The 14,492-nt window shown below is 56.4% G+C and overlaps 1 protein-coding gene across 2 annotated transcripts; it reads left to right on the plus strand.

The window, feature by feature from the left end:
* Positions 1-1,459: 1,459 nt before the first annotated feature.
* Positions 1,460-7,180, plus strand: LOC148837243 (uncharacterized). 2 transcript variants are annotated; one of them, XM_088911968.1, is made up of 4 exons: positions 1,460-1,697; positions 2,921-3,135; positions 4,158-4,319; positions 5,975-7,180. In XM_088911968.1, exons 2-4 carry the CDS (start codon positions 2,955-2,957, stop codon positions 6,271-6,273), a joined length of 642 nt encoding a protein of 213 aa, XP_088768094.1. In that variant the 5' UTR covers positions 1,460-1,697; positions 2,921-2,954; the 3' UTR covers positions 6,274-7,180. The 2 variants fall into 2 exon arrangements, with proteins under 2 accessions (XP_088768094.1, XP_088768093.1); XM_088911967.1 differs by having other exon boundaries at positions 1,557-1,893.
* Positions 7,181-14,492: the final 7,312 nt, after the last annotated feature.

Here is a 14,492-nt window from a genome sequence, read left to right on the forward strand (position 1 = left end):
AGTTTAGGGGGTTGAGGTACAGGGTGAAGTGCTGTGGGGGTTTGGGGTACAGGGTGAAGTGCTGTGGGGATTTGGGGTACAGGGTGTAATACTATAAGGGGTTTGGGGTACAGGGTGTAGTAGTTTAGGGGTTTGGGGTACAAGGTATAGTGCTGTGGGGGTTTGGGGTACAGGGTGTGGTACTATAAGGGGTTTGGGGTACAAGGTGGAGTGCTGTAGGGGGTTGGGGTACAGGGTGTAGTACTATAAGGGGGTTGGGGTACAGGGTGTGGTGCTGTGGGGGTTTGGGGTACAGGATGTAGTAGTTTAGGGGGTTGGGGTACAAGGTGGAGTCCTGTAGGGGTTTGGGGTACAGGGTGTAGTAGTTTAGGGGGTTGGGGTACAGGGTGTAGTGCTGTGGGGGTTTGGGGTACAGGATGTAGTAGTTAGGGGGTTGGGGTACAAGGTGGAGTGCTGTAGGGGTTTGGGGTACAGGATGTAGTAGTTTAGGGGGTTGGGGTACAAGGTGGAGTGCTGTAGGGGTTTGGGGTACAGGGTGTAGTAGTTTAGGGGGTTGGGGTACAGGGTGTAGTACTATAAGGGGGTTGGGGTACAGGGTGTGGTAGTTTAGGGGTTGGGGTACAGGGTGTAGTACTATAAGGGGGTTGGGGTACAGGGTGTAGTAGTTTAAGGGGTTGGGGTACAGGGTGTAGTGCTGTGGGGGTTGGGGTACAGGGTGTAGTAGTTTAGGGGGTTGGGGTACAGGGTGTAGTGCTGTGGGGGTTGGAGTACAGGGTGTAGAGGGTATACGCAATATGAATATATGTTGTAAGTGTGATACAGGGTGTCAAGGTTTGGCGTACATGTTTGTTCCCACTGCAGCTCAAGTTTCCTTAAAACACCAGTCCAGTTATACACTACAAACCCGGACCCCTCAAACCACCACTCCTGTAATCTGAGAGCGGGCTCCATTCGGACCTCAACACCGCAGAAGAGTCCCCGAGCCTCTTACTATCCAAGCGACTGCAGTTAAGGCAACAGCGGCTGGCCCAGAAGACCCTGTTTCGGGTGGATCACGCCTGTGCGCGCCTGCTGAAGGGGTAATACAGGAGGCTACAGACCTGCAGAAACACGCGTGACCTAAAATGACGCTGTAAAGTGACGACGAGAAGTGATTGAACTCTTTTTCCATATATGCTCTTCCGAGAACTATCTAATTAAAGCGTTACAGATATTTTCACAGAAGGAAGAGCCCAGACAGCTGTCTGTCCAGTAGCGACACCGTCTCCTCTTCCGAGGACAGCCAGCCCAAGAACACACTCGCAGCCAGGCAACTGCAGCCATGTGGCCGCCATGTTGGCTCAAGAAACAGCATTACAGTCGCTGGAAAGTGTCAGGCCCGGCCGGTCCGGGTCTGACTGCAGGGGAGCCCGGCGGGAGCCCCCCCCATACGTCCCGAACCTCGTGCTGGCTGTAATCAAATCAGGACACGAGCTCTTTAAGTGCTTGCAGCCCGTCTGCCTCGCGGTGTTTATATCCGCTGATCCCGGAAGTCCAGCAACTCTCCGGCAGCGGACTGGGCTGCGGGTTTCGCTCGCACGGGTCCGGAAGGGACGGGTTCGCACTGGTTCGAGGGCCAGCCTGGTCGGGGTGCGGAGCTCGGCTTGCCGGTTCTGGCAGCGGGGAGACTGGTTTCTCGGGCGGTCTTGCGCCTCCGGGTAAGAGGAGGTGCTGACAGGTACCCCTGCGGGGAAGAAGTGGGACTGATGACGAGCGTGATCGCTCATTTCTCATTATTAAACGCGTTTCCTTGAAACGCCAGAAGCGTGCTTCCTGCTGGACGGGGTGTCGTTAGCTCGCAGCGTTACGGAAGGGCGACGGGACGGTTGCTGGAGACGGACGCACGCTTGACAGGTGGAGTCCCTGTGTTGACAACACACCTGTTGAGCGTTGAGTGTAATTAATCGTTCGTTGAGGTTCTACTAATTACTCAGAAATACCCTTTTGCAAGATTCAACATTCGTCCTGAACGGACAGCAACTGAGGAGTAATTGTGAATTCACAGATGTGACAGTGTATATACTGTAGTGTTCCGTCTGTGTGTGTGCGCTGCGCTCTGTAGGGAACAGGCTGTGTGTATGTGTGTGTGCGCTGCGCTCTGTAGGGAACAGGCTGTGTGTATGTGTGCTGTAGAGTATAGGCTGTGTGTATGTGTGTGCGCTGCGCTTTGTAGGGTACAGGCTGTGTGTGTGCGCGCTGCGCTCTGTAGGGTACAGGCTGTGTGTATGTGTGTGTGCGCTGCGCTCTGTAGGGAACAGGCTGTGTGTATGTGTGTGTGCGCTGCGCTCTGTAAGGAACAGGCTGTGTGTATGTGTGCTGTAGGGTACAGGCTGTGTGTATGTGTGTGCGCTGCGCTCTGTAGGGTACAGGCTGTGTGTGTGCGCGCTGCGCTCTGTAGGGTACAGGCTGTGTGTGTGCGCGCTGCGCTCTGTAGGGGACAGGCTGTGTGTGTGCCCTGCGCTCTGTAGGGGACAGGCTGTGTGTGTGTGCGTGTGCGTGTGCGTGCTGCCCTCTGTAGGGTACAGGCTGTGTGATCCAGTCTGTGTAATGAGGGTGCAGTGTAGTGTTGTGAGTGTCTAGTGGACAGGGCTGGCAGTGACATCATCATGAGTAGACAGTGCTGGGGGATGTGTTTTTTTCAGCTTGCTTGCTTTTTTTCCTCCTTGTTTATACTGCCCACTGTAATGTGACTGGCGTCTGGTTAATCATCTGTGCTGCCTGATATTTGTGAAAAGGGCAGAAAACATGATGACACCTTGTGGTCACTGAAGTGTTCGGCGTGTCTCGGGCTTCACTGAGAGAACTCCAGCGCTGTCTCTCCTGTCCTTAGCCGGCATGAGCTCTGTCCTGAGATACGCGTCTCTCGCTGTCCTTCTCTCAGCTGGCCCATCCTCACCCTTTCCTCCTGGGCAGCGATGGCTCTCAGCGTGACCCCGGCCGCCGTGTCCCAGTGCTTCGCTCTGGTCTCGCTCTGCACCTCCATCGCCGACCCCAACTGGATTGAGCTGTGGAACGCCAGCGCCCCCTACAGCTCCACCAGCCTCATCTACGGCGTGGCCTTCACCTTGCACGCGGCCCAGAACCTCACTGACACAGGTACGCGGCCCGGAGGGGTCTGTCTGTGCTGACTGTGCTCAGGGTCGGGGCTGGAGCCGTTCCAGCAGGGGTGCTGGTTCTGTCCTGGCGCACAAGCAGCCTGCACAACATCTTGCCACCCGGTGTGCCCCGGCTCAGCCACGGCACTTCACAGCTGTCCAGAGGACACAAATTCCTACTTTTCTCAGCGCCGGCTCAGTGAAACATCAGCTGCAAGAGTCCGCAGAGTGTTTTTCCACTCTGAATAAAATCCCCTTGAGTGGCAAACGGAGGGCTAGAAAGAGGCTTCTGCCCTCTGCCCTCTGCCCTCTGCCCTCTGCCCTCTGCCCTCTGCCCTCTGCCCTCTGTGAGCCGGATCACCACAAGGTGGCAGCAGTGAGATGTGGGGCACTGCCTCGCTGTCTCCCTGCACGGCCAGTCTGAGCCGCAGGTGTCCCCGACCCTGAGAACAGGCTCCTCGGGGTACAGGGTCCTGGGCTCAGAGCCCCAGTGCAGCTGTTTCCCAGCTTCCCCATGACAGGAAGAGATGAAGGCAGTCAGCATTTGTGCACTGGTGACTCGTGATTTTATTTTAAACTAAGGATTGCAGAAAGGCCCTGTTCCTGCTTTGAAGTGGCACACAGGGGTCACACACAGCAGTGCCCCTCAACTAAGAGCATCCTAGTCGTGCCTTAGTGTCAAGCAGATTGAGTGTGTGTGCTGTCTGTCCTTGTCCCCTGTCCCTCCGTGTGTCTGTTTACTGTCCCTCTGTGCATCTGTGTCTGTGTGTTGGTGTGTCCGCTGTCCCCCCGAGTGTGTCTCTTTACTGTCTCTGTGAGCGTGTGTCGGTGTGTCCACTGTCCCTCTGTGTCGGTGTGTCCGCTGTCCCCCTGAGTGTCTCTCTTTCCTGTCTCTGTGAGCGTGTGTCTGTGTCCACTGTCCCCCTGAGTGTCTCTCTTTCCTGTCTCTCTGAGCATCTGTGTCTGTGTGTCCGCTGTCCCTCTCTGTGTGTCTGTGTGGTAACAGTGCTCTGTGGTGGACAGGTCCTCTGGGAGGGCCCCAGGGCCCGGGGATGAGACTGCTCTACTCCCTGGCCGCTCTGTGTTACTGCGCTGTGCTCCTGTCCAGCATCTCCTTCCTCTTCGACTTCCTGGGTGCCAGCAGGACCCGAGCGGGGCTGTCCGCAGTGCTGCACGTCTCCACAGGTACTGAGCGGGGGACGAGCTGGAGGCTGTTCCTCCAGCATGTGACGGACACACCCAGGAGACTGAGGACTGAGGACCGGGGACTGTGTGGGTGTTAGTGGGTACAGCTGCCACTGCAGAGCTAGAGAGCTGGGCTTCAGACACAAGGGGCCAGCGCTCTGCTCCTCCTCATCAGGCTAGCTCTCAGTGCCCATTAGAGCTGCGTGCTCGTTCAAAACGCCCCAGGAGAAACGTTTTTCGTGCAGGGATCGGAGCTTTGCGTTTTCCCCGGCAATCACATCATTCGAAGAGGGCCTGCGGTTGACGGGAGTATTGGACAAGAAGAGGCTGTAACAATGCTCACGCCCAGACTGCAGGTTAATAACCCAGGCAGGGCGCCCCCAGTGGGAGACCCTGAGTCACTGCCCCGGCGAGACAGGAGGAACCCCAGCCCGGGGCTCTTCCAGGACCAAGCGGGCGCTGCTGTCCGGTCTCAGAAAGGCAGACCACTAATCCCTTCCAGCTCTGTCTCATCCCTCCGCTAAGGAGAAAATGGACAAAGCATCAGGGGAGAAGAGATTGTTCTATTTCAGGAATCTGTTGCCAGAGGGACAGAGTAAATTTATCTCAGAAGCCAAATAACAAAAGGCTAGGAGATTATGGCCTGAATGGTTAATTTGATCATTTTAAGAAACTTCACAGAAAGAGTAATATCACCTTGCAGTGTTTGTCCAAGGGGCCAAGAGTGAAAAGAGTGGAGTGACTGGTATTTTAAGAAGGCTCCCTGTCAGAACCTGAGTTGAATTTGCTTTACAACTGTAGCTGTGGAATAGAGAGTGTTGTTCAGACAAACAGCAGCCTGACTTGTTCTCATTAAAAACGATTAAAATCAAGAAGCTTTATTGGCATCACCAGTGAATTTCAGTGTTGCCAAAGCATTTACAATTAACATCTACAGACATTTACAATTGGTGGTGCTCTAGCAGTGCTGTCCTGAGGCTAGTTGTGTGTTGTGCTGTGATGTGGTGGAGTCTGGGTTGTGGTTCTCTAGCAGTGCTGTCCTGAGGCTGGTTGTGTGTTGTGCTGTGATGTGGTGGAGTCTGAGTTGTGGTGCTCTAGCAGTGCTGTCCTGAGGCTGGTTGTGCGTTGTGTGTATTGTGCTGTGATGTGGTGGAGTCTGGGTTGTGGTGCTCTAGCAGTGCTGTCCTGAGGCTGGCTGTGTGTTGTGTGTGTTGTGCTGTGATGTGGTGGAGTCTGGGTTGTGGTGCTCTAGCAGTGCTGTCCTGAGTGTTGTGTGCTGTGCTGTGATGTGGTTGAGTCTGGGTTGTGGTGCTCTAGCAGTGCTGTCCTGAGGCTGGTTGTGTGTTGTGTGTGTTGTGTTTTTTACCTAGACTTCTACATAGGGGTTTTGGTCGCTGTTTTTTAGGTTTAACCGATACTTTATTACTCTCCTCTCTGTGTTTATTAGTTCTCTCTCTCTCAATTCAATTCTAGGTGCTTTATTAGCATGACCCATGGGTACAATCAGTGTTGCCAAAGCAAAAAAATTAAATTACAATTAACAAGAAACAAGACTAAAAAATAAAATCTATTGACATTTACAACAAAGACATATCATAAAATATTGACCTATTCTGTAAGCGTGCACTGAGACTCGTCCTCTCTGTCTGTCTCAGCGGTGCTGTGCCTGGGCTGCCTGTGCGTCGCCGGAGCCTGTCTGTGCGTCGTCACTCGGATGCTGCCGGTTCGAGGACCGTGGGGCGGCCCCGCGCTGGGGGAGAGCTTCTTCATCGCCGCGCTGGCGCTGCTGTTCTGCGTGCTGGCCGCGGGCGGCAGCGTGTGGCAGTGCCAGCGGCAGGGGGCGCTGCTGAGCGGGTACACGCCCATCGACGGTGGGGTCAGTGACCTGGACGCCCCGCCCTTGCTCACGGAGGGGGAGGACAGTGGGGGTGTCTTCCCAGACTGGTCTGCGTAGAAGGAGAGGCAGTCGGGCGTCGGACAGCGCCTGGCCAGAGGGCACCCAGCCTCCCAGCCTCCCAGCACAGCACCTGAGCCTCTGAGGGTGCCTGCTGCTGGCTTCCTCATGGCAGTCCGGCCTGCAGAGCTCTAGACGCCTCTCGCCTTCGCTGTGTCGCAGCGCACGGACGGCAGTGCTCTGTTCCTCCGGCTGTGTGAGGTGTGTAACGAGTCAGTTTTAGTGGTGCGCAGGCAGGCCCCAGCGGGAGCCAGAAGACAGACAGGCTGCCCAGTGTCCCCAGGGGCCACGACCCGCTTCCCAGGCAAGAGCGCTCCCCCTGCTGTCTGTCTGTACAGCGGCTGGCAGGGGGAGAAGCCAGCACCGGACTGGGGTGCTGCAGCGTGGGGTGTCGGGACTATTCTGGCTCTGCGGCCGACACCCTTTCTCTCCTCTCCTTCTGAGCAGAAGGGTCTCCTCTCCCTTGTTCTGACCCTGATCTCCACACCCCCTCGGGATGGTGGTGAGTGTTTCTGCCCTGGCCCTGCCACCCAGAACTTTCTGGGAGCTCTGAGCAGCGGGCAGGCGGTCAGTCAGGCAAACGGAGGCTGGGGGGCTGTGATGTTAAAGGTGACCCCTGTCTGGGACACAAACGGGCTTCCTCTGTGGAGGGGACTGGACAGGCCGCTGGCCATGGCCTGTTACCCTGTTACCCTGATCCTGCCTGAGCTCTGCTGCAGAAAACGGGATTTTATACACACGTGCTGCTTTTACAGTAGCTTATCTTTTTTACAGTGTTTTTATGTTGAGCTGTATTTTAATCGACAGCAGGTTTTCTAGTGTGAACTTCTGAGTGGAGAGAGCAGCCACTTCCGGGTAACACAGATGCCTGTAACTCTCTCAGTAAAATGTATCTTTGCTTTCCTCTTCACTGTTGATGTACTGTAGTTAAGCAGGTGTTGCACAGAGCTGCCCAACACATTCAGGTTAATCTGATCGAGAGCAGAGACGCCTGTGTTTCATGCTGTAAAAGTTACAGCCCCTCTCCAGCCCAGCCCTGCCCTGCCCTGCAGCTCTGGGCAAAGTCGGCCCAGCTTGTGTACCTGACAGCACAGGATCCTTCCTGGACTGGACTGCAGTCTCCCATCAGGTGTCCAGCAGGGTAGTGGTCAGCTCCCAGGGGGCTGGTGTCCAGCAGGGAGGAGGGTCAGCTCCCAGGGGGCTGGTGTCCAGCAGGGAGGAGGGTCAGCTCCCAGGGGGCTGGTGTCCAGCAGGGAGGAGGTCAGCTCCCAGGGGGCTGGTGTCCAGCAGGGAGGAGGTCAGCTCCCAGGGGGCTGGTGTCCAGCAGGGAGGGTCAGTTCCTGGCGATGCACGTGCCCAGCTGGAACAGTCAGGGTAAAGTGCCGTGTTGAAGGGTAGGACAGCTCTGCCCCTGTTTCCGATGTGTTTAGCCCTGGGGCAGGGCAGTGGGCTCCTGGAGCAGCGGGTCGGTACCCAGAGGGCAGCGAGGTGTACCTGGTGCTGCATCTCGGCTCCCTGCCATCTCTTCACTTGGATCTTTGCTTCCTCTTTTCACTCAGAATTCAGGTTCAGAAAATTGCCTCTCTGGTGTGATGTTATTGTAGCAGTTTTACAACAGTGCCTATAGTGAACTCCACAGCACAACAAAGACACCTCCTGGGCTACATTCCGTGATCACACCCATTCCTGCTCAGACAGCTGGTATATTTCAGCCCTGTCATTCACAACACTGTGCCAGTGCTTGGCCCGCGCTACTGACCCGACTGTGATCTCTGCTCTGTGGGGCGGCTCTGGGCCACTGCTACTGACCTGACTGTGATCCTCGGCTCTGGGCCAGGGCTACTGACCCGACCGTGATCCTCGGCTCTGGGCCAGCACTACTGACCCGACCGTGATCCTCGGCTCTGGGCCAGCACTACTGACCCGACTGTGATCCTCGGCTCTGGGCCAGCACTACTGACCCGACCGTGATCCTCGGCTCTGGGCCAGTGCTACTGACCCGACTGTGATCCTCGGCTCTGGGCCAGCACTACTGACCCGACTGTGATCCTCGGCTCTGTGGGGCGGCTCTGGGCCAGCACTACTGACCCGACTGTGATCCTCGGCTCTGGGCCAGCACTACTGACCCGAACGTGATCCTCGGCTCTGGGCCAGGGCTACTGACCCGACTGTGATCCTCGGCTCTGGGCCAGGGCTACTGACCCGACTGTGATCTCTGCTCTGTGGGGCGGCTCTGGGCCAGCGCTACTGACCCGACCGTGATCCTCGGCTCTGGGCCAGCGCTACTGACCCGACTGTGATCTCTGCTCTGTGGGGCGGCTCTGGGCCAGCGCTACTGACCCGACCGTGATCCTCGGCTCTGGGCCAGCACTACTGACCCGACTGTGATCTCTGCTCTGTGGGGCGGCTCTGGGCCAGCGCTACTGACCCGACCGTGATCCTCGGCTCTGGGCCAGCACTACTGACCCGAACGTGATCCTCGGCTCTGGGCCAGCGCTACTGACCCGACTGTGATCCTCGGCTCTGGGCCAGGGCTACTGACCCGACTGTGATCCTCGGCTCTGGGCCAGCGCTACTGACCCGACTGTGATCCTCGGCTCTGTGGGGCGGCTCTGGGCCAGCGCTACTGACCCGACTGTGATCCTCGGCTCTGGGCCAGCGCTACTGACCCGACCGTGATCCTCGGCTCTGGGCCAGCGCTACTGACCCGACCGTGATCCTCGGCTCTGGGCCAGCACTACTGACCCGACCGTGATCCTCGGCTCTGGGCCAGCGCTACTGACCCGACCGTGATCCTCGGCTCTGTGGGGCGGCTCTGGGCCAGCGCTACTGACCCGAACGTGATCCTCGGCTCTGGGCCAGGGCTACTGACCCGACTGTGATCCTCGGCTCTGGGCCAGCGCTACTGACCCGACTGTGATCCTCGGCTCTGTGGGGCGGCTCTGGGCCAGGGCTACTGACCCGACTGTGATCCTCGGCTCTGGGCCAGCACTACTGACCCGAACGTGATCCTCGGCTCTGGGCCAGCACTACTGACCCGAACGTGATCCTTGGCTCTGTGGGGCGGCTCTGGGCCAGCGCTACTGACCCGACCGTGATCCTTGGCTCTGTGGGGCGGCTCTGGGCCAGCGCTACTGACCCGACCGTGATCCTCGGCTCTGGGCCAGCGCTACTGACCCGACCGTGATCCTCGGCTCTGGGCCAGCACTACTGACCCGACCGTGATCCTCGGCTCTGGGCCAGGGCTACTGACCCGACCGTGATCCTCGGCTCTGGGCCAGCGCTACTGACCCGACCGTGATCCTCGGCTCTGGGCCAGCGCTACTGACCCGACCGTGATCCTCGGCTCTGGGCCAGGGCTACTGACCCGACCGTGATCCTCGGCTCTGGGCCAGCGCTACTGACCCGACCGTGATCCTCGGCTCTGGGCCAGCGCTACTGACCCGACCGTGATCCTCGGCTCTGGGCCAGTGCTACTGACCCGACTGTGATCTCTGCTCTGTGGGGCGGCTCTGGGCCACTGCTACTGACCCGACTGTGATCCTCGGCTCTGGGCCAGCACTACTGACCCGACCGTGATCCTCGGCTTTGGGCCAGCTCGGCAGTGAGACCACACTCGTGCTCGTCTCTTTGCAGAGTTGTGAACGTCCGTCTTCATGTTGATTCTGTCTCTTCTGTCCACACTGCAGAAGGCTGCTGTTGTGCTGGGTGAGAGTAGAACTGAGTTTTTCCACTGCACTTAATCACCCTGTGCCTTCCTTCTGCTAAACAGCCTTATATCCGGGTGTGCATGAAGTCTTCAGGCTCCAAGTGATGTTGTGGTATTAGTTCTGTCAAACTCATAATCGAGATGATTTATCCTACCCAGCTCTGAAACTGCCAGCGGGGTGACTGCTGACACCCCGTCTGTCAAGGCCTGGTCCCAGTCTCTGTAACGCTGGGTGACTGTGAACGGAAGCACAGGGGACAGGTCACGACCTGAGCTCGTTCTGCCCATCGAGCTCATTTCATTTCCCACATCTATACTGAGCATCAAAGGAAATGCAGGACATTATTTGTTCATGTGTTTGTAGGAACATAATGCTTATAGATTTTGGATATTGATTAAATATTGTTGCTGTTGTTGATTATGATTAATTGGTCAGTAACGAGCAGACAGTTGTGACATTGTTGCATTAGTGCTGAACCACGAGCCGGGTGAGAGGGGTCTGGCTCAGGAGTGCAGGCTCAAGTCTACGCCCTCCGTCTCTGCACACAGCAGGAGAGGCAGAGCAGACAGACTCCCTCTCGCCTTCTATCACAAACCGGAGGCACAGCCCCCTGCCCCAGCAGGGCTGATCCCTCGCCGCAAGCCGCACGAGCCCGCCACAGGGGGCGCTGTGCTGCTGAGAGTCGAGTTATAGCTGTAACACACACTGCCCTCTCCGCCATGCCAGTTATTAGCTCAGGTGGTGCTGCTGCTGGTCTGTGACGTGACCCCATGACCACAGGGCTCGATGCAGAGCTGTGTGACGTGGCCTGGACTCGAACCCGTGACCATAGAGCTCCAGCTGCAGTTCCTGGGAGGCCCAGCATGCCTCTCCAGCGATGAACAGAGGCCTTGAAGGGGGTGTGGAGAGGGGTGTCCTCAGCTCTTCCTCATGGGAGCTGAAGGCACCCTGACTGCACGGCGCCACCCTGGGGCCTCAGCTGGCATGACAGCTCTCCAGCAGGACAGCAGCAGGACATGGTGCCGGAGGTGGAGAGAAACCCCACTCCCCAGACGTGAGCCCACTGAACACACGCGGGAGGAGTTGACATGACCAGTGAGCGGGCGCAGGCCTGTCCGGGCTGCACTAGAGGAGCAGGACAGAGGCCCCCAGGACAGCCTGCAAGAGTCACAGGTGTGCAGCTCGGATTGTTCCCGGCAGTGGCCACACACACTGATGACCAACCCTGCTGACCACACTGGTTACCTGTCTACTCTAAAAGATGTCAGTGTAACTGCCTCAACCAAATGTCAGACTAATTTTCCCAATAGGTTTGTGAATTTGTTGCAGTTTTGATGCTCAGTGTGTACTGGGAAATGTGGAACAGGCTTGCTGATTGCACAATGCCCAGTCCTGCCCGACCAGGAGAGCCCTGCTACCTCAGACCCTTCCACCCAGCCCTGGGAGGCACGTGTTACTGATGCTTCTGTCGGTTTTAGATTTGAACAGTTTGTTTCATGGAAATCTTTCTGTTGAGAAAATAAAACTGAAAGCAAAGCTCTCACTGTTCAAGGCTTCCCATTTTCCTGATGGAACAGTCTTCCGAGCCAGGACCCAGGAGCCAGGACCCAGGGGTCATAGTCCCGACAGGATCCTGCACAGCTCCTTCAGGAATGCTGCAGGTCTTCCCTGGGAGTCCTGCTGGAGGCCTGTGGACTGAAAGACTTGGGATTATTATTTGGGGAATGCTGAGGGATATGTGTGTGTGGAGGTTCCAGTACACCCTGGGCGGAGTAGACCAGCTTCAGACTTGCTCTCTCCCTGCTGCAGTGGATAAATCTTGACAGTGGAGGTGCACTCTCTTTGGAAGGGAGCAGGGTGAAGTGATGGGAAAGGTTACTTTAGAGCGGCAGAAGAGAAAGCACAGGGAGGCTGGGTTAATCTGACCCTCCCGCTGTGGAGTGAGAGAGAAGGGCAGTGCTCTCGTCCTCCGTTATCACCTGACTGGTTCCCAGGCTCCCATTGGCTGGAGCTGTCACCATAGTAACCTTGACAAGTTGATGTCACGAGGAAATTTGTGAATGGAGAGAGGAGAGAAAGGGGGGCCTCAGGGGAGCGTGTGAGTGTGTGTGTGAGTTTCTTGCCATTCAAACATGCATGCTCTGAACACAGGGACACTGTAATCCTCATAGATTTCCCAGCCACACACGAGGGAGTTGTGCAGGTGGGTGATCTCCTCATGCATCCTGTCAGTTAAAATCAACTTAAAAATAGGGTACTTAAAATTAGAAAACCTGTCAACTGTCTCCGGTCCTGTCTGCTCTACCCACTGGCCCACACTGCCTCCCTCTCTCTCTGGGCTCTACCCACTGGCCCACACTGCCTCCCTCTCTCGGCTCTACCCACTGGCCCAAAATGCCTCCCTCTCTCTCTGGGCTCTACCCACTGGCCCACACTGCCTCCCTCTGTCTGGGCTCTAACCACTGGCCCACACTGCCTCCCTCTCTCTGGGCTCTAATCACTGGCCCACACTGCCTCCCTCTCTCGGCTCTACCCACTGGCCCAAAATGCCTCCCTCTCTCTCTGGGCTCTACCCACTGGCCCACACTGCTTCCCTCTGTCTGGGCTCTAACCACTGGCCCACACTGCCTCCCTCTCTCGGCTCTACCCACTGGCCCAAAATGCCTCCCTCTCTCTCTGGGCTCTACCCACTGGCCCACACTGCCTCCCTCTCTCTGGGCTCTACCCACTGGCCCACACTGCTTCCCTCTGTCTGGGCTCTAACCACTGGCCCACACTGCCTCCCTCTCTCTGGGCTCTACCCACTGGCCCACACTGCCTCCCTCTCTCTGGGCTCTAACCACTGGCCCACACTGCCTCCCTCTCTCTGGGCTCTACCCACTGGCCCACACTGCCTCCCTCTCTCTGGGCTCTAACCACTGGCCCACACTGCCTCCCTCTCTCTGGGCTCTACCCACTGGCCCACACTGCCTCCCTCTCTCTGGGCTCTACCCACTGGCCCACACTGCCTCCCTCTCTCTGGGCTCTACCCACTGGCCCACACTGTCTTCCTCTGTCTTAGTCCCTGTTCATTACTTCATACAGTGAAAGGTCCTAATTCTGCTCCTCCCTTTCAGCTGACATTCAGCCATTACTGCTCCTGTGAGCAAGACAGTGAGGGTTCTTTACTGTGTGTGTGAGGGGGTGTGAGAGGTTGTGTGTGACAGTGTGTGTATGAGTGTGTGTGTGAGTATATGACAGTATGTGTGTAAGGGCATGTCTGACTGTGTGTGAGGGTGTGTGAGTCTATGACAGTATGTGTGTGAGGGTGTGTGTGAGTCTATGACAGTATGTGTGTGAGGGCGTGTGTGAGTCTATGACAGTATGTGTGTGAGGGTGTGTGTGAGGGTATGACAGTACGTGTGTGAGGGTGTGTGTGAGTCTATGACGGTATGTGTGTGAGGGTGTGTGTGAGTCTATGACAGTATGTGTGTGAGGGCTTGTGTGAGTGTGTGTGTGAGTGCCCTGCTGCTGCAGGGTGTACCACAGTTGATTAAGTGAGTGTTGTTGCACAGGTGACCAGATGTATGTGCTGAATATGTCCCTTTCTCCCACCTGCTGTGCTCTGTGGAAACAGCACTGCAGTGCTGTGTTTATTGTGCTGTGTTCAGTAGTGCAGTACAGTGAGAGTGTCTGTCCCAGCACATTCCCAGGAAAAACCTGCTTAGTCATTTACCATGGTGATATTATGGAAACTGTAGTTCTGTAATGATATAATAATTCTGAAATACAGTTTTAAACGAGCAACACAGTGAATATCAAGGACTGTAATAGTGTAAGATCTAGAAGCAGTGTGTAAAATGTGGTTAACATGAGTAATATGATTCATGTTGTAGTTAGTACAGCCCTAACTGTCCATCCATTGTCCGAAATCTCCTGTGGCCCAGGGCAGTCCGAGACCCTGACCGAGAGCACACACAGGGCCAGCGGAGGTGTGCTGGAAGTCACAATGAAACAGGAGTCCCTGCAGAAACCTACACGAATCAGGGCAGAGCGTGCAGACTCCACACAGTCCACAGTCCATGACTCAAACCCAGGACACACGAGCTGTGAAGTATCAGCTGTGAATACATATTTGATCTATTATTACACCTATTACCCTGTATCTACTTGGATATAAGGACACTGCACGGGCTCGAAGCAAGAGAAGACCATGGATCTGCTGTCCACTGTCCAGGTGGACTCCCAAGCCTGATCGGGCTTTCTGTGAAGGGTCACAGGGAGTCCACTGCTCAGCACTCCTGGGAGTGAGGAGCTGCGCGTCCAGCCACTCTTCCTCCTGGCGTCCAGATCTGTCCTCCGGTTCCGGTTGGTGAGCTCGAGGATATGCTCTGGTTCTGGTCTCTGCGATGGATGAGATCCTGGGACCAATTAGTGTTGATTACCAAACACGTCTGAGGGGCTGTTTGCACCCTATCTTGTTTGCACCTTGTCTTCTTACCCTTCTGTGGGGACGTGATCACAGACCTT

The sequence above is a fragment of the Atractosteus spatula genome, chromosome 3 (assembly GCF_055471065.1).
Source record: "Atractosteus spatula isolate fAtrSpa1 chromosome 3, fAtrSpa1.hap1, whole genome shotgun sequence".
NCBI classification, from domain to species: domain Eukaryota; kingdom Metazoa; phylum Chordata; class Actinopteri; order Semionotiformes; family Lepisosteidae; genus Atractosteus; species Atractosteus spatula.